Raw genomic sequence first — 23,499 nt, 5'->3', positions numbered from 1 at the left:
CATCCTCATTCAGTTGGTGAAAACTAGTGAAGTATACACACACACAGATGTAGACACAAAGGCCAACTTATTCAAATTCAGCCAAACACCTATTAAACATACATATTAAAGACTTTGCAGACACACTCACAACAGACATCCGCACACTCTCTTTTCCATGCAAATGCACTCATTTAAAAAATACAAATACCACAAACACACACACACTACGAACAAAGACTACAGACTGCTAGCGGGAGGGTCAGAGAAAGGACGCAAAAGAGATGAAAGCGATTGTGTTCTTCTGTAAGAATAACTCTCTATTAGAAAGCTCTCTCACTGTCTCACTCATTTACTCACTTTCATACACAAACACACATTCATTCACGGCCTGTAACACACACACACAGATGGAGCTCAGCGTGTCTCCATAAGGGCGGGTGAGAGACGGAAGTGCACGTCTGTTATTGCTTTATAATTAGATCAGCAAACGCGGTTTGATCATACGCTCACACATGCACAAAGTGTGCTCTCTGCGTGTTTCAAGTATGACAAGTATGGCTATAAATATTAGTTCACGAAAACTGAGTGTTACGAACAAGTCTACGCTGACGAATGGCGGAAATGAAAAAAAATCTGGCTGGTGCAAGTTTGCTTTCATTTCAGCGTTTTTCCTACAAATAAAACTGACACCAACTGAAGGCCACATGAACAAGTTTTACAAACAAGTCCTGTGTTGTTTTTAATATAAAATATTTTCAGAAATATTAATGGAAGAGCATCATCTAGACTGTAAATACTGTAAATAAATAAAAATGATAAAATATAGTACTTTTGTAAACACATCAGTTGATGTTTGTGTGTTATCAAAGTTAATAATATAATAATGGGGTTTTAAAAAATTCAGAGAAAGAAGGATAGTGTTCATAATTGTAAAAATAAAAAAATAAATTTTTTATATATATATATATATATATATATATATATATATATATATATATATATAATGTATTTGACATTATTGCTATTTCAGTTTAATCAAAATGTTTCTCTTTAGGTTTTTTTACATTTAACATTTCAAATTATTGTGTAGAAAAAAGATCAATGTAATAAAACAATTGGCTTAATATTTTCCTGATAATTAGCGATTCGCCGAAATGAACATTTTTGGCCGACACAATTCCAGTTTTAACAAAAGTATTTAACAATACTGATGTTTTGCCACTTGCTCACCTTATTTTGTCATTAGGAATTATACTTTATAAATGTACAAAGAGGTAAAAAAAAAAGATAATAGCATTTTATTGTTCTAACAAATAATATTTCCTATTGGAAAGGCCACAATTAAAGATAAATATAAGATAAAAAAGAAAAAAGAAAAAAAAAAGAATATTAATATATGTATAAATATACAGAAATATAAGAAAAGTTTATTTTGCACTTGTTTTTTGCAGTTCCTAACAATTGAACTGACATTTGACATATTATGATAGAACAATACAAATTAATATTCTGAATTATTATATTTGACATGCTTTACTGTTTCGAATTTCATTATTTATTGAGGAATTTCTTTATATTACACACAGAAATAATTAAATACAACACAATAAATGTAAGCAATCAGTAACCATAAGCATGACAGTTTAACAATTTATTTTGGCTTTAGTACAATAACAGTATAAAAACGAGTTATTTAAATTGTCTTCATAATATCGCACTTAAAAAAATGTCTACATTTTTTCTCTGGTTTTTATGCACAAAAATTTATTTATTTTAGGAGGGGGTCCCTCACAAGGTGATTGGCATATTTGAGGGCCCTTGATATCAAAAAGTTTGAAATCCTCTGATGTAATATACAGTACTTGTAATCTCAAATAAGCTTTCTTATTCAGTTCAAATGCGCTGGACTGCTTTTATTTTGATTTCTAGAGTGCATTTTACACATCAAAACATCTTGTTTGCCATAATTTCTTTTGACAGAACAAAGCTGTAAAATCAAAATTAAAGGAGATTCTCAAACCATTTTTCTTCTAAAAACATGACGTCTTTCAGATTGAAAAAGAATACTCAGGCAGAAAAAAATGAAGGGCGGGACTTGATTTGATTCATCAAGAATTGATTGGATTGTGAAACGTGGGGGTTTATTTCTCGGCACCAATTGGTTAAAACTTAAGTGGCCTTGGTGATGTCAGCCGAAAAGGAAAGTTCTTTCAAGTTGTTTAGATTACTAAGACATTTTTTTTCCCCCTTCGCAATAACTTGAGCTGATGAATCATGTATAATGAGACCAGGAGCTTATAAATAGTAATACTACTAAGTTAATGCATTCAGTTTTGATTTCATGTTGAGTTTAAGTATTTGAATTTATGTAAATTATGTGAGTGAAATAGGATCATCTCTGTTGCCATGTGTGTGTGTTTTGTTTATAGGTCCACATTACTGTTCTGGACAACAACGACAACGCACCTGTTTTTTCTCAGCCAACCTATGACATCACAATCGCAGAGGACACGCCCCCGGATACGGAGGTGCTTCAGGTGCTGGCGTCTGACCGCGATGAGCGCCACCGTTTGACCTTTAACCTCCAGAGCAGCGTTGACCCCAGCAGCATGCGCTTGTTTCGAATCGACCCGAACACTGGAATCATCTACACAGCTCGCCGACTGGATCACGAGAGCCGAACCCAGCACATTCTCACTGTCATGGTAATTTAAACCAAAACTTTATACATAATCGCTGTGACATTATCTCATCTCCATTTATAATGTATCTTCAACCCTTCACCCTAAGTGTTAAACTTTTTAACTCACTTTGTGCTATTACCGTACCGGTACTTTTCTGACTGGATTTATGGTTTTCACCTGGCAGACAACAAATCAGGCAAACAAATCCAGTAAACTTACATGACAAGAGAGGACTGGGCGAGAACACCCTAGAAACTGCATAGCAACACACTTAAAACCACTAATTTATTCACCCTCGTGATTTTCCAAACCTATATGGCTTTCTTATGTGGAACCCAAAAGGAGATGTTAGGCAGAATGTTAGGGACTGACAGCCTCAGGCAACATTAACTTTCATAGTATGTAAGAAAAGACATGAAATGACAGTGAATGGTGACTGAGGCTGTCAATCCATAACATTCTGCTTAACATCTCCTTTTGTGTTCCACGGAAGGAAGTCATACAGGTTTAGATAAACTTTATGTTAAGTACTGTAAATGCTGACAGAATTTTTGTTTTTGAGTGAACTATTACTTTAACAACCACATAGCAATGCCTTGCAACCACCCAGAACACCTTAGCAACTGCGTAGAAATGCCTAGCAACCACCCAGAACACCTTAGCAACTGCGTAGAAATGCTTAGCAACCACCCAAACATATTAGCAACAGCAATGCATAGCAATTACCCAGAACACTTTAGCAACCACATACCAATGCCTTGCAACCACCCAGAAGACGTTAGCAACCACACAGAAAGGTCTAGCAACCACAAAGAACAGCCTGTCAATCCCATTGCAGTGCCCAAGCAACCACCCAGAATAGCCTAGCAATCCCCTAGCAATGAACGTTGAATGAACGTTACACTTATATAGTGCTTTTCTGACACTACACTCAAAGCGCTTTACATGCAAAGCACTCAAAGCAATGACTAGCAACCACCCAGAACATCTTAGCAACCACATAGTAATGCCTGACAACCACCTAGAAAACCTTAGCAGCCACATATTAATGCCTAGCAACCATCTAGAACAGCCTAGCAACTCCATGGCAATATATTACAACCATCCAGAACAGCCTAGCAACCCCATAGCAATGTCTAGCAACCACCCTGAACTGCCTAGCAATCACCCAAACACCTTAGCAACCCCATAGCAAGGCCTTGCAACCACCAAAAACACCTCAGCTGCCGCATAGAAATGCCCTGGCATTGTGCCAGAGAGTTTTGCACAGGCAAGCATCATTCATTTATTTATTTATTTATGTATTTATGTATTCAGAAAATATAAAAAGTGTTTTTTGTATTTGTATTATTATTATTTCAAAAAAAAAAAAAAAAAAACTTTTTTTTTTTTTAGATTTTGGTCTGCCTTAAAAATTTATTTAAGCAGCCGTCACTGTTTTAATGTTGTCTGCAGCTGTGTCCTTTCTCCACTGTGATCTAATTATTGATCTGATCTATATCACTCCTTGTTTCCACACTCCCCTGATGAGGGCGCAAGACAGTGAGTGTCATATCAAATAAGCACAAGAATATTCCTGCTGCCTGTAAACACATGAAATTTGTTATCATAATGCAGAGAGAGATGTTATCCACTCAGTCTGTCTGGCAGTGAGTCAGTTTCAGTTTGCTTTGTGAGTACAAGTGTGTGTGTATGATGCTGTTTGTTTGTGTTGGATATTGCTGTCTGTCTCAGACAGGGAATTAAAAGGGTAGTTTTGCCAGAAATGAATGTTCTGTCATCAGTTACTCACCTTCATGTCATTCCAAACTTGACTTTTTTTTGTGGAACACAAAAGGAGAAAATTTGAAGAATGTACTGTATTGAAGAATTGCAAAGAATGCCAACTAGCGCTTTCAAGCTTCAAAAAGGATGCAAAGGAACCATAAAAGTATCACAAAAATGAAGACAGAATTTCCATTTTGGGGTGAACTAATCCTTTCATTTTTGTTTTTTTCTCCCTCTTTCTTTCTCTCCATCGTTCTCTTTCTTGTTCACTGTTTTTCCATTTTAGGTGAAAGATCAGGAGTTCCCATACAGACGCAGCCTTGCTCGCGTGCTAATTGGTGTAGAAGATGTGAATGACCATGCCCCTTACTTCACCATGTTCATGTATGTTGGACAGGTGTATGAGTCAGCTGCACTGGGATCAGCTGTTCTCACTGTGTCCGCACTCGATAAGGACAAGGGCCAGAACGCACAAATCAGTTACAGCATTGATTCAGGTATTTACACACACACTACAAATCAAAAGTTTGGACACACTTGACTGAACTTGTTACTAATGATCTTAAAAACCTTTTATCTTAAACAAGTGAAATTAGTGCTAGTGGTATTTTTCTTACTTGGTTTCTTTTTCTCTTTTCTACACAGGGAACACAGGAAACAGTTTCAAAATTGATCCTGTTTTGGGCATCATCTCACTGGCTCGAGAGCTGGACATCTCCAACATTGGTCACTTCGTCTTATCTGTCAAAGCGACTGATAACGGATCACCCACATTGTCTTCAACGGCTGTCGTACGTATAGCTGTCACCTTGTCCGATAATGCAGGCCCCAAGTTTCCCCAAAATGAATATCAGGCTGAGATCCCTGAGGGCGTTGCCATAGGAACCTCTGTCATCACAGTGAATGCCCTAAGTCTTTCCACGCTTACCTATGACATTCGCCATGGCAACAGAGACCGAACCTTCCGTGTCAACCAGTACAGTGGAGTAATCACTACGCAGAAATCACTAGACTTTGAAACCGTTTCCTCATACGTGCTAATAGTCACAGCTAGCAACATGGCAGGACAAGTGTCTAATGCTACAATAACTGTTACTTTGCTTGACCAAAACGACAATGCACCAGTATTCCAACAGCTGCATTATCATGGAAGTATTAGTGAAGGGGCGGGGCTTAACAGTGTTGTGCAAAGTGACAATGGTCAACCACTGGTCATACGAGCAACAGATGCTGACCGCAACCACAATGCCCTGTTAGTTTATCAAATAGTAGAAGAATCTGCCAGACGCTTCTTTGCTGTAGATGCGGGTACTGGCTCCATTCGAACAATTGCACAGCTTGACCATGAAACCACACCCACATTCTGTTTCCATGTTAATGTCAGAGACAGTGGACATCCACAGCTCTCAGCCGAGCACCCAGCAGAAGTCACTATTGAGGTGCAAGATGTTAATGACTGCCCACCAAAGTTTTCCCAGGATTCCTACGAAGCTGTTCTGCTGCTACCAACGTATGAAGGTATAGAGGCCCTACAAGTTTTCGCAACTGATCCTGATGGCAGTGGCCAATCAGAGCTCACCTACTCCTTGACAGATGGGAGCTTAGAACATTTCAGCATAGAGCCAAGCACAGGACTGTTGACAGTGAGAAACAGTTCATTTAGCAAAGAACGATTCCGTTTTAACGTCCGCGTATCAGACGGACGCTTCTCTAACTCAGCTCTGGTTACCGTTTTAGTGCACGAAGCTCTCGACAGCGGGCTTGCTTTTACACACAGTGCCTACAATGCCAACATTGAGGAGAACAATGGCAACATAACGACGGTTGCTGTGGTCACAGCGCTAGGGAATAAACTAAATGAACCCCTGCGATATATGTTGCTGAATGCAGGTGGGAAATTCCGCATCAGGCCAACATCAGGTGCCATTGAGACCGTTGGAGTCCCACTAGACAGAGAAGAGAAGGAAGAGTACGGGCTGCTGGTACAGGCAGGTCGCGAAGAGGACCGCCTACGTGTTGCAAGGGCGCTAGTCAGAGTTCGAGTCACCGACATCAATGACAATGCTCCTGTTTTTGTTGGATTGCCATACTATGCTGCTGTGCAAGTAGACGCAGAGCCAGGGACGGCAATATTCCGTGTGACAGCAGTTGATCGTGACAAAGGTCAAAATGGAGAGGTCAACTACTTTCTGCAAGACGAGCTGGGACATTTTGAAATTGACCACGAGAGTGGCGAGCTCCGCTTGAGAAGAGCTTTTGAAGCTGATCTATCCAGTGTGGAATATCAGGTTTTGGTCTTTGCCCATGACATGGGCACACCACCTTTGTCCTCTTCAGTCACTTTCCCAGTTACCGTTGTAAACAAGGCGATGCCAGTTTTTGACCGTCCCTTCTACTCTGTCAAAGTGAGCGAAGATGTATCAATATGGACTCCAATTCTGGGCATTAATGCCAGTAGCCCTGAGGGCCAGAGTGTGCTTTACACAATTACACATGGTGACGCAAACACGCTGTTTTCAATTGGATTTGACACTGGGGTCATCAGTGTCATAGCACCCCTAGATTATGAGACCAGCCCAGCCCACAAACTCATCGTCAGAGCAACGGACTGCCTCACAGGTGCTCGAGCTGAAGTAGATGTTGAAATCATCATTTTGGATGTCAACGACAACCCTCCGGTGTTTGAGCAGCCCTCGTACAAAGCCGTTATTTCAGAGTCTGCCATGATTGGCACCGCAGCATTGCAGGTGTTCGCAACAGACAACGATTCTGAGAAAAATGCAGCTGTTCGTTACCAAATCATACTTGACCGCAACAACAGCACAGACCACTTTCACATCGACAGCAGCAGTGGTCTGATTCTGACTGCTCGCTCTCTGGACCACGAGACTATCCAAAGCTATGTCTTCCTTGTCAAGGCAACAGATAATGGCTTTCCTCCACTGAGCAGCGAAGTATGGGTAACTGTCGATGTCACAGACATCAACGACAATGCTCCAGCATTCAACCAGCTGCTCTATGAGGCCTCCGTCAATGAACTGGCACCTAAGGGTCACTTTGTTACATGCGTCCAGGCCTCTGACGCGGACCGTTCAGACACTGAGCGTTTGCAGTACGGCCTTGTGTCTGGAAATGAAAAAATGCTGTTCAAACTGGATGCCGCCTCAGGCGTCCTCACCCTGAGTGGCCAACGGCGTCTACAACGCATGCCGTCCGCCATCACCCTGAACGTGAGCGTTTCAGATGGTGTATTCACGAGTACGGCGCAAGTGCACGTTCAAGTAGAACGGGCTAATTTGCACGCCCCCCAGTTCCCGCAGGGTATATATGAAGCAGATGTGCGGGAGAATGCACCAGTGGGGTCAAAGGTTCTCATGATCAGGGCACAAGATGCCGATCCTGGACCGTTTGGGTATGTGCGGTATGTTCTGCTCTCTGATGCCACTCGGGACTTGTTTAGCATTGATGGAAGTGGCCAAATAACAACTCTGGAACAACTAGACAGAGAAGAACGAAGTGAGATTTTGCTGTCCATTGCTGCTGTGGATACGGGTGGCAGATCTGGATATTGCACCGTTCGGGTCACTGTAGTGGATGAGAACGACAATGCTCCACTGTTTGGTGCCTCAGAGTACCATGCCAGCGTGCGAGCTGAGGTCGAGCCAGGTGCCCTCGTGATGCAAGTGCAAGCTTGGGATGTTGATCAGGAAGTCAACGGACAAGTAAGCTACAGTCTGTACAGCGAAGCAAGTCTCCAGGTTACTGACCTCCTAGACATAGACCCAGACAGTGGATGGGTCGTCACCAAGGGCAACTTTGCCCCTTTGCGTGGATCTGTGCTGTCCTTTTTTGTTAAGGCCTCTGATGGAGGTGCACCTGTCAGACATTCCCTTGTGTCAGTCTACATCCATGTCCTGTCCGCAAACTCCCACATACCTGCTTTCAGCCAACCGCAGTTCTCCTTTACCGTGCCAGAGGACTTGTCCATTGGTTCCCTACTAGGTGCGGTGCATCTACACACCTCAACTAGCCACTCCTCCTTCCCAGTAAGCTTCTCAGCTGTGATCGGTCAGACTCCAGAGAGCAACAGTGATGGAGTGTTTGTGGTGGACAAAGAAAGTGGCATGATCAAACTGGATAAAGCTCTGGATCGCGAGCTGACCCAGGTCTATCATTTTAAAGTTCTTGCAGTGTTGCAGCAGGGACGGTTGGATGCAGTATCTGCTGTTGATGTGGAGGTCAAAGTACAAGATGTCAATGATAACAAACCTGCGTTTGAGTCGGACACCTATGAGGCATCAGTCACCGAGGGTCTTTCACCTGGGACTAGGATTCTACAAGTACGCGCTATGGATCCTGATTGGGCAGCTAATGGTCAGGTGACCTACAGTCTTGCTCCGCCTGGGCTACTTGGCTCTGCCAGTGAGGATATAGAAGAGCTTGGAGCCTACTTCACAATTGACAGCAGCTCTGGTTGGATATCAACACTGAAGGGGCTGGACCACGAACAGAGCCCTGCCCACAGTCTTACAGTCTGGGCATTTGACCTCGGTGACCCCGCCAGCCAGTCATCCTCAACGACTGTTACTATAGCAGTGAGCGACTCCAACGACAACGTACCACAGTTCCTTCAGTCCCGTTACTATGGTAGTGTACGTGAAAGTGATGCACCTGGTGAAGTTGTGGCAATAATAAACACAAGGGACAATGACAGCTCACCTGGAAACCGACAGGTCACCTATCATATTACAGGTAAGAACTTATGGAATCTGGGAAATAGAAGTACACTACTTGGCCAAACGTGTGTGGACACCACCTTCTAATTAACAAGTTGTTAAAGGGATTGTTCACCCAAATATTTCTTCAGTGGAACAAAAAAAAAGAAGAGGTGTGGCATAAAATGAGCCTCAGTCACTCATCACCTTCTAGTGGAAGCTGTTATAGTAGCAAATGAAGGAACCAGATTCTCTATTGATGCTCTCCATTGTTTTGAAATTAAATGTTTAGCCAATACATATGGTTGTGGTGTTTGGCTGTCCACATACTTTTGGCCATGTAGCAAAGCTCTTCATGCTCAAAATTGAAAGGTAGCCTAATTTTATGAAGCCCTTTTCGGCTTTAGGCATAATGTAGAGTAATGCTATTATGGGATGTCAGAAGTCCAAAGTAATTACACCTCATTTATCCGTTCCTGATAATGGATTCTTCTCTCTGAGGCTACCAGCTGGATTTTAAGGAAGTCAATAGTTGCTTCTTGCCTGGGAGAAAAACCAGAGTCAAATTATTTTAATAAAGCTGTGATGCAACTGAATGCAAATTATACGAGTGGGGATTTGTGATGTGAAAACACATCACTGCACTAAAGAGAAATTACACAGTGACATTTCAGAAAGTAGTGGTTTAGTTGGATAGTGTCTTTCAAAAGGGCGAATATAAACCAGCTGCTTATCAGCATCTAGCTGAGTGAGCTTTGAATATACCTTTATATTCAGGGAGTGTCGAACATCTTGCTTGGTGACAAGCAACAGATTGCTCACACAAACACACACTTACACACCTCGCACATGCTCCTAAGCAGCACACACTTGTAAATTAGCCGCTCAAAAACTCATAACATTGAATTAGGGAGCTGCCTTGTTCTATAATTCATGGCTTTTCTCAAACATTCGCATTCACACTTCTTGGCCTGAACAGAATTTCGATTAAGTTCAACCTTTATGCTGTCATCGTGATTTAGACTGTGCTGCCTCCAACTGGAGCCATATTTTTAACAAGATTTAGTACGAACAACACACATGCATGCACACAAGCGCAACTAAATTGCAGCCACAGCATGGAAATGAAAGGAAACGTTGTGACAACAATTGTTTGGGTGTTTTGTTTTGGCATGTGTTCTACTGAGAATTGGTTACTCTCTCCCCACTCTCCCACATTCCCTCCTCACTTTCATAATGTTTAAATCCTCTTGTTCCAGACAAACGCAAAGGTCAAACAGACTCTAATATACTTCTTGCAGCCCAGCGATACAAAAAGGCTCAAAGATCTGTACATGGTGCACTAATACACAAACTAGAGGGAGAGGAAACGAGACAGGGAAAGAGAAAGAAGAAGGGACACAAATATACAAACAGATTTGAGCTACCTTAATGTCTTTATTCTCCTCTTAGGGTATTTTTCCTGCTATGAAACAGAGTGCAGAGCAGTTAAACCATAAATAGTTACTCTTTAGTAGTTAATTAGATAATCTGAAAATTTTTTAGAAGTTCTTTGCTTCAAGATTCAAGAAAGGTTCATAAAAGCTACAGTATCTTAAACTGTGTAAGACCAGCGCTAAACAGCCCACAAAACTGCCCACGAGCTAAATATCACAGCCATAAAGATTTAACACCCGTTAAATGTTGCAATATCTAAAAGGTGAAAGGTCATTGTAGAAACACTAATCGACCAGAACTGATGTTAATTGGTTGCAAGCATGTCAGTTGATTTTAACTGGTCAACTCAAGGTAATAATGATACTGTTTAAGTGGTATTGATACAGTTTAGATTTTGATGTGTAGATCAATGGTTCCTAAACCTTTCAGACTGAGTACCATATCTGTTCAAATTAGACCATGCAGTTACTAGTTGGCACACAAAAAGCTTCTTCATGCTCTGCAGCTCTGACGAAAGAATGTGGGCTACACATTACACGCACAGTCTAATTATTAGATGCATAAAGCTATATTAAAATTGTAATTGTAAAATTAAAAATAATACAAGGAACAAATTTTAAACAGATAAATAATATGTATTTTATAAATGGGTGTTTCTTCAACTCCAGGCTCTGATTTGTTCTTAAAACATATTTCAACTTTTTCTTTTTGTTATGAGATGGTCACATTTATTTATTTGGCATATGGCTTAATGTACGGTTTAAGAGTATTGTATAATGCATTGTGTAAATGCGTCAAATCCAAAATAAAGCAAGTAGAAGTATATAACAAGATACAAAGTTGAAACCAAAACAATGCAAATATAACAAGCAAGGCAATACAAAAAAAAAATAGTTATAATGATCATATTTAGTTGTCCAATTGCTTGATCCATTATAACGCAGATGGCGCTACCTCCGTGAAATTGTCCCAATTACCCGATAGATCAAAGATGGCATTCAGTGCCGATGTCACAGTCACACTGGTGCACATTAAAACTGTCTTAGAAACTGTTTACCAGGCCTTCATCATTTATATTTGATACTTTTCAAATGCCTTTTATATATTTAGATTTTATTGTTGTAGCCTTTTCTCAGACCCAGACTTTCAATGTGAAACTATGAAAATCTACTATAAAAATGCAGATTATTACATGTTTAAAATGAAGATCATCTAAACAAAGAGTAAAATAAACATTTCATAAACCATTTTAATATTTGTTGTGTGCAAATGATTTCTATCAATTAAAAAAAAAATAAATGTTGTGGCGTCATTTCCACCACACCAAACAATTTGGCCCCTAAAAACGTTTTTTTAACAAGTTAGTCTACTTGATACCAAGTCAACAAAAGTGTCATTGAAAAGCATGCTTGAAATGAAATATGAGACTAGTGATGTTTGAACAAAACATTTCAAGCTATATATCACTTTGTTTATTGGGCTTTATTTCCAATCAAGCTGTAATTTTGCCAAATTATGCAAAATGTGTTAAAAGATTATTAATTAATTGTTTTTAGGATACATTCAATGTTAGCTATGAAATTAGTCTTAGCAAGAAGTTTTATTTCAAAAACGTTAAAAAATTAGTTTCCATTAGCTTCATTTTCACCACAGAATTCTGTTAAACGCAATACAGAATTTGAGATGTGCTGGAAATGACACTGTGGTGGGAATTTTCATGACTTTCAGAAAAAGTTACAAAAACTACATAAATCTCCTGATGCATGTCAAACACTATTTTTGAGTAAATAAACTAGTGAGAGTGTGCAAAATGTTTTAATGAGACTTTAATTTCTAGAGGTCCACAGTGCCTGAAGTTGAAGAAGCACCCAAATATACAGTTTTAGATCTACTAGTGTAGATCCGAAGTACTTATACAAGTCCACTGAAAATCATCTTGAGACCATTCAGCTAAAAATCATTGCAAAAATGGCTCTAAAAAAATGAAGTTAGTTCTGAGAAAAGCTCTAGCATCCTTTGTTTGCAGTTGCACTTGTGTTGCTATTTTGTTATCTAATGCAATGTCATTCAGACTGTTCTTTTTGGGGTCACTGTAAATAAATTAATGAAACATTTAAGAAAGAAAGTGGGGGGGGGGATAAAAGGATACAGAAAATGAGCGGAAGTTTCAAACTGTTGCTCTGCCATTTGAACATGACAAAGTCACACATAATGCATGTCTGCCCAAACGAGAGATTGCGAAATAGATAGATAAAGAGAGTGGGAGAAGAGAAATGGAGTCGGAAGGCGTCCAGGCCTTTTTTTTTTTTTTTGGATGGTAGATGTTCTGTGTTATCAGCCCCCAGCTGTGTTAAATTACACTCTTTATTAGATGAATAAGCCAGTGTGTGTCTGTACTATGAGTGTACAGTAATTGGATGCTTGTCAAAGCGGACTGCTTTGATTATAGAGTAGTTTCCATTTAACTCTCATTCACTCAAACTCTCTCTCTCTCTCTCTCTCTCTCTCTCTCTCTCTCTCTCTCTCATACTTTCTTCCATTTTCTCTCTATCTTCCTCTTTCTGGTTGAGTTTCAAACGCTGACCTGTTCTAATTAGCTGGGTGGAGTTGTGCTCTGTGGTGTGGCGTGATAAATTAGGAAGGTTTTGACCTAACTGATGGCAGTGCTGATAATCTAAATGTGAACATGAAGAACTGATTATTATAATACATTCTAGTAATGACTCTGCCATCACTGAAAGGACTAATGGAGGTTATTAAGACATGGAGATAATCATGTGTGTGCGTGCGTGCGTGCGTGTGCGTGCGTGTGTGTGTGTGTGTGTGTTTTGGCTACTGATGTGGCGTGTTACAGTCAGTAGTGGATTTCATTGCTACTTAAATTGTCACTTTTGGGAGATTAACTCTCCATTGTAATCTTTTTTTGTGTGTGTGTGTTTGTATGTGTGTAGGGGGTAACCGCGGCGGTGTGTTTGCACTGGGACTGGTACAGGGGGAGTGGAAGCTATACGTTAAGCGTCCTTTAGACAGAGAAGAACAAGAATTGTACCTCATCAACGTCACGGCAACGGACGGACTTTACGTCTCCACGGCAACCGTGGAAGTCCTGGTTATGGATACAAACGACAACAGCCCTGTCTGTGACCCGGTCAGTAAAACCCTTTCAATTATTTAATGAAATTCATGGCACAGAAGTAGAAATGCTCCAGGTTGTTTTTCCTCCTGTTTTTAGTTGGTTAAAAAAATCTAATTTGTGCACTTTTCTACTTCAGAACGGCTGCTCGACATGCATAGTTTGCAAATCTACATGCTAAAAATGGATGAAAACATGCCAAATCCAAGAACATCCAGAATACATTTGAAAGCAATAAATTCAGCTAGTAGCTTCATGCAAAATGATCTATAAGACCTTGGATAAATAAGGTCAAATAGAAAATTGGGTCATTTTTGTTGGACATTTAAGACATCAGCACATTTATGCTGCCTTCCTAGAAAGTATTTTTCTGTACCGTAGGCACATTCAAAAGTTTCAACGATCAAACATTCTAATGCACCAATGTAGTCCAAAAGCAATCAAATCAAAAGTTCAAACACCTCTGAAATCCCCAAATGACTGAATCGAATGTTTAAACATTTGTATAAAATGTCTGAATGCACCTGTGAAATCCAAAACTATTTGAAGATGATGTTTGAATAAAACCCAAAAACACTGGAATCAGATGCGCATATGAAACGCAAAAGCATTTGAATATAACATTTAAACACACTTATGATGGCCATTCGAATCGAACACTTTAATATGCTAAATCTATAAACTGAAGCTGATGTGAACTCATCGGTTAACTTGTGTTTGTGTAGGCTGTGTACTCAGTGTCTGTCTCTGAAGACGTCCCCCTGAATAAGCAAATCCTTTGGGTTAAAGCTACAGACGCAGACACGGGCTCAAACGCACAGATCCAGTTCTCTCTATTTGGTTCTGGAGCAGAAGACTTTAGCATTCATCCTCATACAGGTACTTATGTGTGTGTGTGTGTGTGTGTGTGTGTGTGTTGGGGTCAGGTTTTGCCTACACTGTAGGAAGCAGCCAACTCCCCAGAAGGAAAATAGCTTGGTAAACAAACTAATTAATGTCTTTGAAAATCTAAAAATGTAAGAATGCAGAAAGGTTTGTGTTAGGGTTACATTTAGGGGAAAGAAAATATAATTAGCTTAAAGGGATAGTTCACCCAAAAATAAAAATTCTCTCATCATTTACTCACCCTCGTTATATCCCAGGTGTGTATGACTTTCATTCTTAGATCAGTAACTCCTTAAAATGCAAATGAATGGAGATTTCTCTTTTGAAGCTCCAAAATCATTCACAGACAGTCAGCATAATCATCATCCATACGAATCCAGCTGATAAATTAATGTGTTCTGAAGCGACACGATTGCTTTTGGTGCAAAAAAAGATCAATATGTAAGTACTTTTTTAACTCTAAATCATTGTTTCCGGTCAGCAGCGGTTTGCACATGTGATGTAATCGTTTTAGCACATGAAACATAAGAACTGACGCTCGTCGGGGGGTCTGGGTAGCTCAGAGAGTATTGACGCTGACTAATACCCCTGGAGTCGTGAATTCGAATTCGAGTGACTCCAGCCAGGTCTCCTAAGCAACCAAATTGGCCCAGTTGCTAGGGAGGGTAGAGTCACATAGGGTAACCCCCTCGTGGTCGCAATTAGTGGTTCTTGCTCTCAATGGAGCGCGTGGTAAGTTGTGCGTGGATCACGGAGAGTAGCATGAGCCTCCACATGCTGGGAGTCTCCATGGTGTCATGCACAACCAGCCATGTGATAAGATGTGCAGACTGACAGTCTCAGAAGTGGAGGCAACTGAGACTTGTCCTCTGCCACCCGAATTGAGGTAACCCCTCAAAAAGAACTGATGCTCGTGTGACACACATGGAAGAACAGCGCTGTTTACAAGTGAGTAGGAGGAACGCTGTACAGAAGCTTCATTGGTTTTGATTTAGATCTGTACTTATCTGTTTCTTTACTCACAATGGTGCGTTTGTGTGCTTATCCTGGATGTCTCAACCGAGTGGAGAACGTGAGATTACGTCCGTAACATGGCAACGTTAATACGCCACACGAGAGACAGCGTGATCTCCACCCTCTCGTGAAGCTTACCGGAAACGTTGGATTATAGTTAAGAAGTACATAAATGCTGATCTTTTTTTGCACCAGTATCGCTTTAGAAAACATTCATTTAACCGCTGACCTTTATGCTGAGATTTTTGGAGCTTCAAAAGTCAAATCACCATCCACTTGCATTTTATGGACTTACTGAGCTAAGATATTTTTCTATTTTTCTTCAAATGTGTTGCTGAAGAAAGAAAGTCATACACGCCTGGGATTTCAGAGTAAATAATGACAACATTTTCATTTTTATATAAAATCCCTTTAATATAAAAACAAAAAAAGACAATGGAAAATCCATGATAGAACAAGTGTGTGTCTGGTAAAGAGACTTCCTTTACAAAGTTTTGCTTTTTGCTCTTTGTGCATTATGAATTTCTTGCTTTCTTAATATCTTTCTCTTCCTTCTTTTCTTCTTCATTCTGTTTTCTTCATTCCTTCCTTTCCTTCCTTCCTTCCTTTCTTATTTCATCGCTCCTCTCCTTTGCCTTGCATTCCTTCCTTCCCTCCTTCCTTTCTCCCTTCCATTCTTCCTGCCTTCCTTCCTTCATTCCTCACTTCTTTCTTTCTTTTTCTTTTTTCTTTCTTCCACACTTCCTTTTCTACATACCTTCCTTCTTTGCGTTCTTATTTCCTTTCTCCCTTCCTTCCATCCTTGCTCACTTCCTTTCTCTCTTCCTCACTTCCTTCCCTCCTTCCTGTCTTCCTTCTTCACTTCTTTCTTTTTCTTCCTTTCTTTCCTTCTTCCACACTTCCTTTTCTCTATATTCCTTTCTTCTTTGTTTTCTTTTCTTTCTCCCTTCCTTCCTTTCTTCCTTCCTTCCTAACTTCCTCACTTCCTTCCTCGTTTCTTTCCTTCCTAATTTCCTTCTGTCCTCGCTTCATTCCTCGTTTCCTCACTTCCTCCATACTTTCTTTTTTCTCTTTCTTTTTCTTTCTTTCTTCTACACTTCCTTTTCTTCATTCCTACCTTCTTTGCTTTCTTATTTCCTTTCACCCTTCCTTCTTTGCTCCTTCTTTCCTCGCTTCCTTCTTTCCTTGCTTCCTTCTTCACTTTCTTCTTTTTCTTACTTTCTTTCTTTCTTTCTTTCTTCCACACTTCCTTTTCTTCATTTCTTCCTTCTTTGCTTCATTTCCTTTCTCCCTTCCTTCCTTCCTTCCTTCCTTCCTAACTTCCTCACTTCGTTTCTATCTTCCTAACTTCCTTGCTTCCTTCCTTCATTGTTTCCTTCCTTCCTCGTTTCCTTCTGTCCACGCTTCCTTTGTTGTTTCCTTCTATCTTTGCTTCTTTCTTTCTTTCCACACTTCCTTTTCTTCATTCCTTCCTTCTTTGCTTCCGTATTTCCTTTCCCTCTTCCTTCCTCCCTCCCTCCCTTCCTTCCTTCTTTCCTTTCATCGTTTTCTTCCTTCTTTCCTCACTTCCTTCCTTCCTTCCTTTCTTTCCTCATTTCCTTCCTCCTTTACTCCCTTCCTTCCTTCCTTCTTCCTCACTTTCTTCTGTCTTTCTTTCTTTCTTTCTTTCTTTATAGGTGAGGTAAAGACAGCCATGGCACTGGACCGTGAAAAGGTTGCACTGTACTCTCTGGTTGCCCGGGCAACGGATGGCGGTGGTTTGTGGTGTGAAGCTGATGTGGTGGTGATTCTGTTGGATGTGAATGACAGTCCACCGCAGTTCAGCATGCCTCATTACACTGCCAGTGTTTACGAGAACACAGCCACTAAAGCTCTCCTGACCAGAATACAGGCCATAGACCCCGACCTCGGTATGACCATTGACATGTAGACACGTAAATCCAAAAATGTATTTATTATTATTTTTTTTTATTGATTTTTTTTTTACAGCGCATACATTATTTTGTGTGTAAAATTTTTGTTAATGTTTAAAGTTAATGTGTCTTTCAAAAAAAAAAGTGAGCAAGAATGCAATGGAAATTTTTTCCTAACAAAACTCACATAATAAATCAAATAGTAAATCAAATGTTCAGAACTGCTTCTCAAATGATAAATTTAATGCTTAAATAAACATTTTGTATATGGAGAATGAAATTGCATTTGACATTTTGATTTGAATTTTGTCAGGAAGAAAAAACTTCCAAATGGTGCCAAGCTGCTGGAAAAATAAGGTGGTCAACCAGTTCAAGCTATGTTTTGGAAAAAAAGAAAACTAGCTTACCTAGTTCCCCACCAGCTTAGTCAAGGTGGTCAAGCAATCAGCTAGAAACCATCTTAAACCATCTACCACATGGTTAAGCTGATTTTTGCTGGATTTTCTAGGAGTAGAATCTTTCGGTGTAGTTTTAAAAAAAATATATATATGACTAATTTCATCTGTTTATATATTTTAATTTTGCAGGTGTTAATCGTAAAGTGGTGTATTCCCTGGTTGACTCTGCTGATGGTTTCTTTTCCATTGATAAATCATCTGGCATCATAGTTTTGGAGCGTCTGTTGGATCGTGAGGTTCAGTCCTCTTACAATATAACGGTCCGTGCGTCAGACCAGGGCGTCCCTGTTCGTCTCTCCTCTCTTGCAAACATAACAATCACAGTTCTGGACATTAATGATAACCCACCCGTGTTTGAGAGAAGGGACTATCTGTCAACACTTCCTGAAGATGTTGCTGTGGGAACGGAAGTGGTGCAGGTTTACGCGGCTAGTAAAGACATCGGCACCAACGCTGATATTTACTACAGCATCCGATCCGGAAACCAGCAAGGACATTTCACCATTAACTTCAACACAGGTGATATGCAGAGATGACCCAATGCATACAGTACGATAAAGTAAACACAGTGAGCCTCATTCATGAAACATGAGCACAATGATTTTCTTTGTACAGTTAATTTAAGTGAATGTGACAATTTGCACAAAATTATTTTCTATATATTTTTATCAGAGATTTACCATGTTTATTCTCACGCCACGTATAGGTGCCATCTCCGTGTCTCGGCCACTAGACTATGAATCCTGCAGGGACTACTTCCTAACTGTGGAGGCCACGGATGGCGGGACTCCACCCCTTAGTGCTGTCACCATGGTAAACATCAACTTGACAGACGTCAATGACAACGCCCCCATGTTCAGCCGTGACGCCTACAGTGTGTCCATTAGCGAGGATGCTAACATAGGAGACACTGTAGTTAAGGTAAAAGATTAAACAATTCATTATATTCACATCAGTGCTGCAAAACTTTTTCTCAATCAAATAGAAAATTTTCGGAAAATTCTAAAAAAAAAAAAAAAAAAAAAGACACATTTACTTGAGGAGCAAAATTAACCAAATGTCTCTAAGTATTGTTAGGTTAATGCATAAAGGTAAACTAGGGCTGGAAATTTAGTAATTAATAGCTTTGTTAAAAATTGCGCAATTAATGCAGTATCCATTTTTATTTTTTTTACTTCCTGAAATTTCACGTGATGGGAGAAAAGTGTCTCAAGTTGTTTTACTCAGCCTTACTGGCTCCATATACACTATATTGCCAACAGTATTCGCTCACCCATCCAAATAATTGAATTCAGGTGTTCCAATCACTTCCATGGCCACAGGTGTATAAAATGAAGCACCTAGGCATGCAGACTGCTTCTACAAACATTTGTTAAAGAATGGGCCGCTCTCAGGAGCTCAGTGAATTCCAGCGTGGTGCTGTGATAGGTTGCCACCTGTGCAACAAGTCCAGTCGTGAAGTTTCCTCGCTACTAAATATTCCACAGTCAACTGTCAGTGGTATTATAACAAAGTGGAAGCGATTGGGAATGACAGCAACTCAGCCACGAAGTGGTAGGCCATGTAAAATGACAGAGCGGGGTCAGCGGATGCTGAGGCACATAGTGCGCAGAGGTCGCAAACTTTCTGCAGAGTCAATCGCTACAGACCTCCAAAGTTCATGTGGCCTTCAGATTAGCTCAAGAACAGTGCGTAAAGAGCTTCATGGAATGGGTTTCCATGGCCGAGCAACTGCATCCAAGCCATACATCACCAAGTGCAATGCAAAGCGTCGGATGCAGTGGTGTAAAGCATGCCGCCACTGGACTCTAGAGCAGTGGAGACGCGTTCTCTGGAGTGACGAATCACGCTTCTCCATCTGGCAATCTGATGGACGAGTCTGGGTTTGGCGGTTGCCAGGAGAACGGTACTTGTCTGACTGCATTGTGCCAACTGTGAAGTTTGGTGGAGGGGGGATTATGGTGTGGGGTTGTTTTTCAGGAGCTGGGCTTGGCCCCTTAGTTCCAGTGAAAAGAACTCTGAATGCTTCAGCATACCAAGAGATTTTGGACAATTCCATGCTCCCAACTTTGTGGGAACAGTTTGGGGATGGCCCCTTCCTGTTCCAACATGACTGCGCACCAGTGCACAAAGCAAGGTCCATAAAGACATGGATGAGCGAGTTTGGTGTGGAAGAACTTGACTGGACTGCACAGAGTCCTGACCTCAACCCGATAGAGCACCTTTGGGATGAATTAGAACGAAGACTGCGAGCCAGGCCTTCTCGTCCAACATCAGTGTCTGACCTCACAAATGCGCTTCTGGAAGAATGGTCAAAAATTCCCATAAACACACTTAAGTCCCATTAGTCCCATAAACCTTGTGGAAAGCCTTCCCAGAAGAGTTGAAACTGTTATAGCTGCAAAGGGTGGGCTGATGTCATATTAAACCCTATGGATTAAGAGTGGGATGTCACTTAAGTTCATATGCGTCTAAAGGCAGATGAGCGAATACTTTTGGCAATATAGTGTATATATGCCTGCCAGGAACAAACCCAGGCACCTTTGTACAATGAACGAATCTTAAGTTTTTCAGTTTTTCCCCGCTTTCTGTGGCTAAAATTGTCATATGTAAATTTTCAGGACTTAAATTTGTACACTCGACTTGACTGCACATCCTAGAACAGAAATGTATTGTGTGGAGAAGTGCTTGTGTATTCATTACACGTGACGTAATTCCCAACTCCCGGTCGTAATAAACACAGGATTAACTGTATGGAGAATGGAGACTTCACCCGCAAGCGGTGAACCGGGTGTTGAATCTCTTCGCATTCGCCCGAAAACACTCACTTTCATCTGAGCACTTTTCGAAAGCGAAAGCGCATGAGTGAGACTCAGCGTACGTGCGATAGAGACTGAAGGACCTGGCCACTGAGCAAGCTGCAGCCAAGTATACTGAATGGAACCCAGAGAAAATAATAGTTTTGAGATTTTAAACTTCAGCATTTAATATGTTTTATACCTGTATGTACTGTATAATGTCTAATAATGTATTGGCAATGTACTCTTAAGTTTACATTTACATTTACATTAATAAAATTTCTCTTGCCAATAAAGTTTGATCCGCCCATTTGATCCTATTATTAAAAAAGTCCACTGGAGAACGCTAGAAGATTTTCCCCAAATTTTAATTACAGCATGTCCACTGATTTTATGGCATGTAAACTTGTATCAAAGATTACTACCATATGATATATATATATATATATATATATATATATATATATATATATATACAATCCAAAAAAAAGTTGAACATTTTGTTGATTAAAAATGTACATATTTAAGTAATTAAAATAATCGATGACTTAACGATTTCTTACAAGATTTCTTTGAGACAAAATGTAAAATAAATATATATATATGATGATCTGTTTTTTATGTTTGTTGGAATGTATCATGCACCATGATTTAATGCAATTAATCGCAATTAATCACAGAAAACTGTGCGATTAATTTATTAGCTATTAATAAACTCAAAGATATATTTTCTGAAATCAGATCTTAATATCACATGCAGTTTTGCCTCTCAAGTAAATTTATCTTGTGTTAAGGATGTTTAGATGTTTTTAACTGGAAAACTAGGCAAAAATACTGATTAAGAAAAAAATTGCAATGCATTGTGTATATTTGAGATCCACATTATAATTTGGTCTGTTGCTTCCATTGCCTAGGTGACCGCGGAGGACGTCGACAACCAGGCAAACGGCGACATAATGTATTCCATCGTCAGTGGCGACCGAGAGAATCAGTTCTTCATCGAGCCAATCATGGGCCAGATCAAAGTCAACAAGCAGCTGGATCGAGAAACGGTGAGAGACTTCGCCATGGTGACTGTTACCATGACAACCAACATGACTGAGAGGGGAAAAAAAGGCATAAAATAGGACAAAAATCCCACAAAGACTTTATTTTAAGTGACACACATCAGTGAGTAGGCGAGGAGTCAAATCCTCGATGGCAGACATACCCACACTTTAAGCCTTAAATAACAGACATGGCTGTAGTTATTAATTTAATGAAATTTCTCCATGTATCTGATAGAAAATAGTACTATTTTATTTTTTTTATTTTCATTTTCTGATGTAAGATTCACAGCGGCGATAGTAGGGTTTTGTGTGTTGTTGCCAGGGCATTGCTAGGTGGTTGTTAGGGTGTTCTGGGTGATTGCTAGGTGGTTACTTACTGGCCCAGGTCAAAAGAGCCCACCACCAAGTCTTTGAAATTGTGGTCTCTAGATATTGCTCGGCTCCCTCCTTTGAAGGAAGTCTTTGGGATTTGTTTTTAAAATTATGATTCACTAGATGAAAATGTTAACTCTGATCACTTAGAAAAGTAAAAGCACACCTCTCCTCAATAAGCCGCATGATTTGAGGTATCTTTCTTGTCTGAAACACAAAAAGTGGGGCGAGGCACGTGTCAAAGTTTAATACTTATGGTAAATAGGTTTGTTCAAATCTCTAACCCTACATATGAGAAATAGTAATAGTGATTTTTGCCTTTGCACTTCAAGTACCTGTAACTACACCTGTATACACTCAAAATAAAAGAAATAGCATGAAAAGATGATTTTAGGGAGGGGTCGTATGCTTTGAGTGACACATGATGGAATAACTGTCACCACTAGATGGGGCTGAAGTTTCCTTACATTATCAAGTGTGTATTCCTCTGACACACCTTGTAATTACTAGAACATTGACAGTTGTCCCTTATTTTCTCAAGGCATTTAACGTAATGAAGTAATTTTTATTTACTTGAATTTTCAGCTTACCTGGCTGTTTAATTATTGATAGAGGTAAAGAGAATTAGGAAAGTATCATGGAAAACATGATTTTCCTTGCTCTTTATAAATAAAATAGTTTGATGTATTACGCAGACGTACTCAACCATTCACAATGCAACGCTTCCTCCCTAGTTTATTTATTGTAACTAAGTTGCAAAAAAAAAATAAAAAGATAATTCTGAAATTATCATAGATGTGTACATTAACACATAACCGGCAACATTTATAGTACATAAATAACTTGCCCTCATAATGAAGTAAAGCAGACTTTTGCATAAAGAAGTCATAAAGGAATAGTTCACCCCAAAAATGAAAATTCTCTCATCATTTACTCACCCTCATGCCATCCCAGATGTGTATGATTTTCTTTCTTCTGCAGAACACAAATGAAGATTTTTAGAAAAATATTTCAGCTCTGTAGGTCCATACAATGCAAGTGAATGGTGACCAGAACACATATTGTCCAAAAATCACATAAAGGATGCATATAAGTAATCCATAAGACTCCAGTGATTAAATCCATGTCTTCTGAAGCAATATGACAGGTGTTGGTGAGAAACAGATCAATATTTAAGTCATATTTCAACCAGTAGGTGGCTGAAAGTGAAAGTGTAGATTTATAGTATAAAAGGACTTAAATATTGATTTGTTTCTCACCCACACCTATCATATCGCTTCTGAAGACATGGA

At 39.8% G+C, this 23,499-nt stretch overlaps 1 protein-coding gene across 1 annotated transcript in view; it reads left to right on the top strand.

Moving 5' to 3' along the window:
- The window catches only part of LOC127429530 (protocadherin Fat 3-like), a 111,561-nt gene that overhangs the window by 57,673 nt on the left and 30,389 nt on the right, over positions 1-23,499 (top strand). Inside the window, exons 10-18 of the mRNA XM_051678590.1 lie at positions 2,412-2,687; positions 4,720-4,930; positions 5,079-9,185; positions 13,537-13,733; positions 14,444-14,597; positions 17,294-17,527; positions 18,118-18,507; positions 18,695-18,909; positions 21,701-21,838. Coding sequence (XP_051534550.1) covers positions 2,412-2,687; positions 4,720-4,930; positions 5,079-9,185; positions 13,537-13,733; positions 14,444-14,597; positions 17,294-17,527; positions 18,118-18,507; positions 18,695-18,909; positions 21,701-21,838 — 5,922 coding nt within the window. The remainder of the gene's footprint in view (positions 1-2,411; positions 2,688-4,719; positions 4,931-5,078; positions 9,186-13,536; positions 13,734-14,443; positions 14,598-17,293; positions 17,528-18,117; positions 18,508-18,694; positions 18,910-21,700; positions 21,839-23,499) is intronic.

The sequence above is a fragment of the Myxocyprinus asiaticus genome, chromosome 39 (assembly GCF_019703515.2).
Source record: "Myxocyprinus asiaticus isolate MX2 ecotype Aquarium Trade chromosome 39, UBuf_Myxa_2, whole genome shotgun sequence".
Lineage (NCBI taxonomy): Eukaryota > Metazoa > Chordata > Actinopteri > Cypriniformes > Catostomidae > Myxocyprinus > Myxocyprinus asiaticus.
The sequence above is the reverse complement of the archived record's forward strand: the minus strand, read 5'-3'. Positions and strand labels throughout refer to the sequence as shown.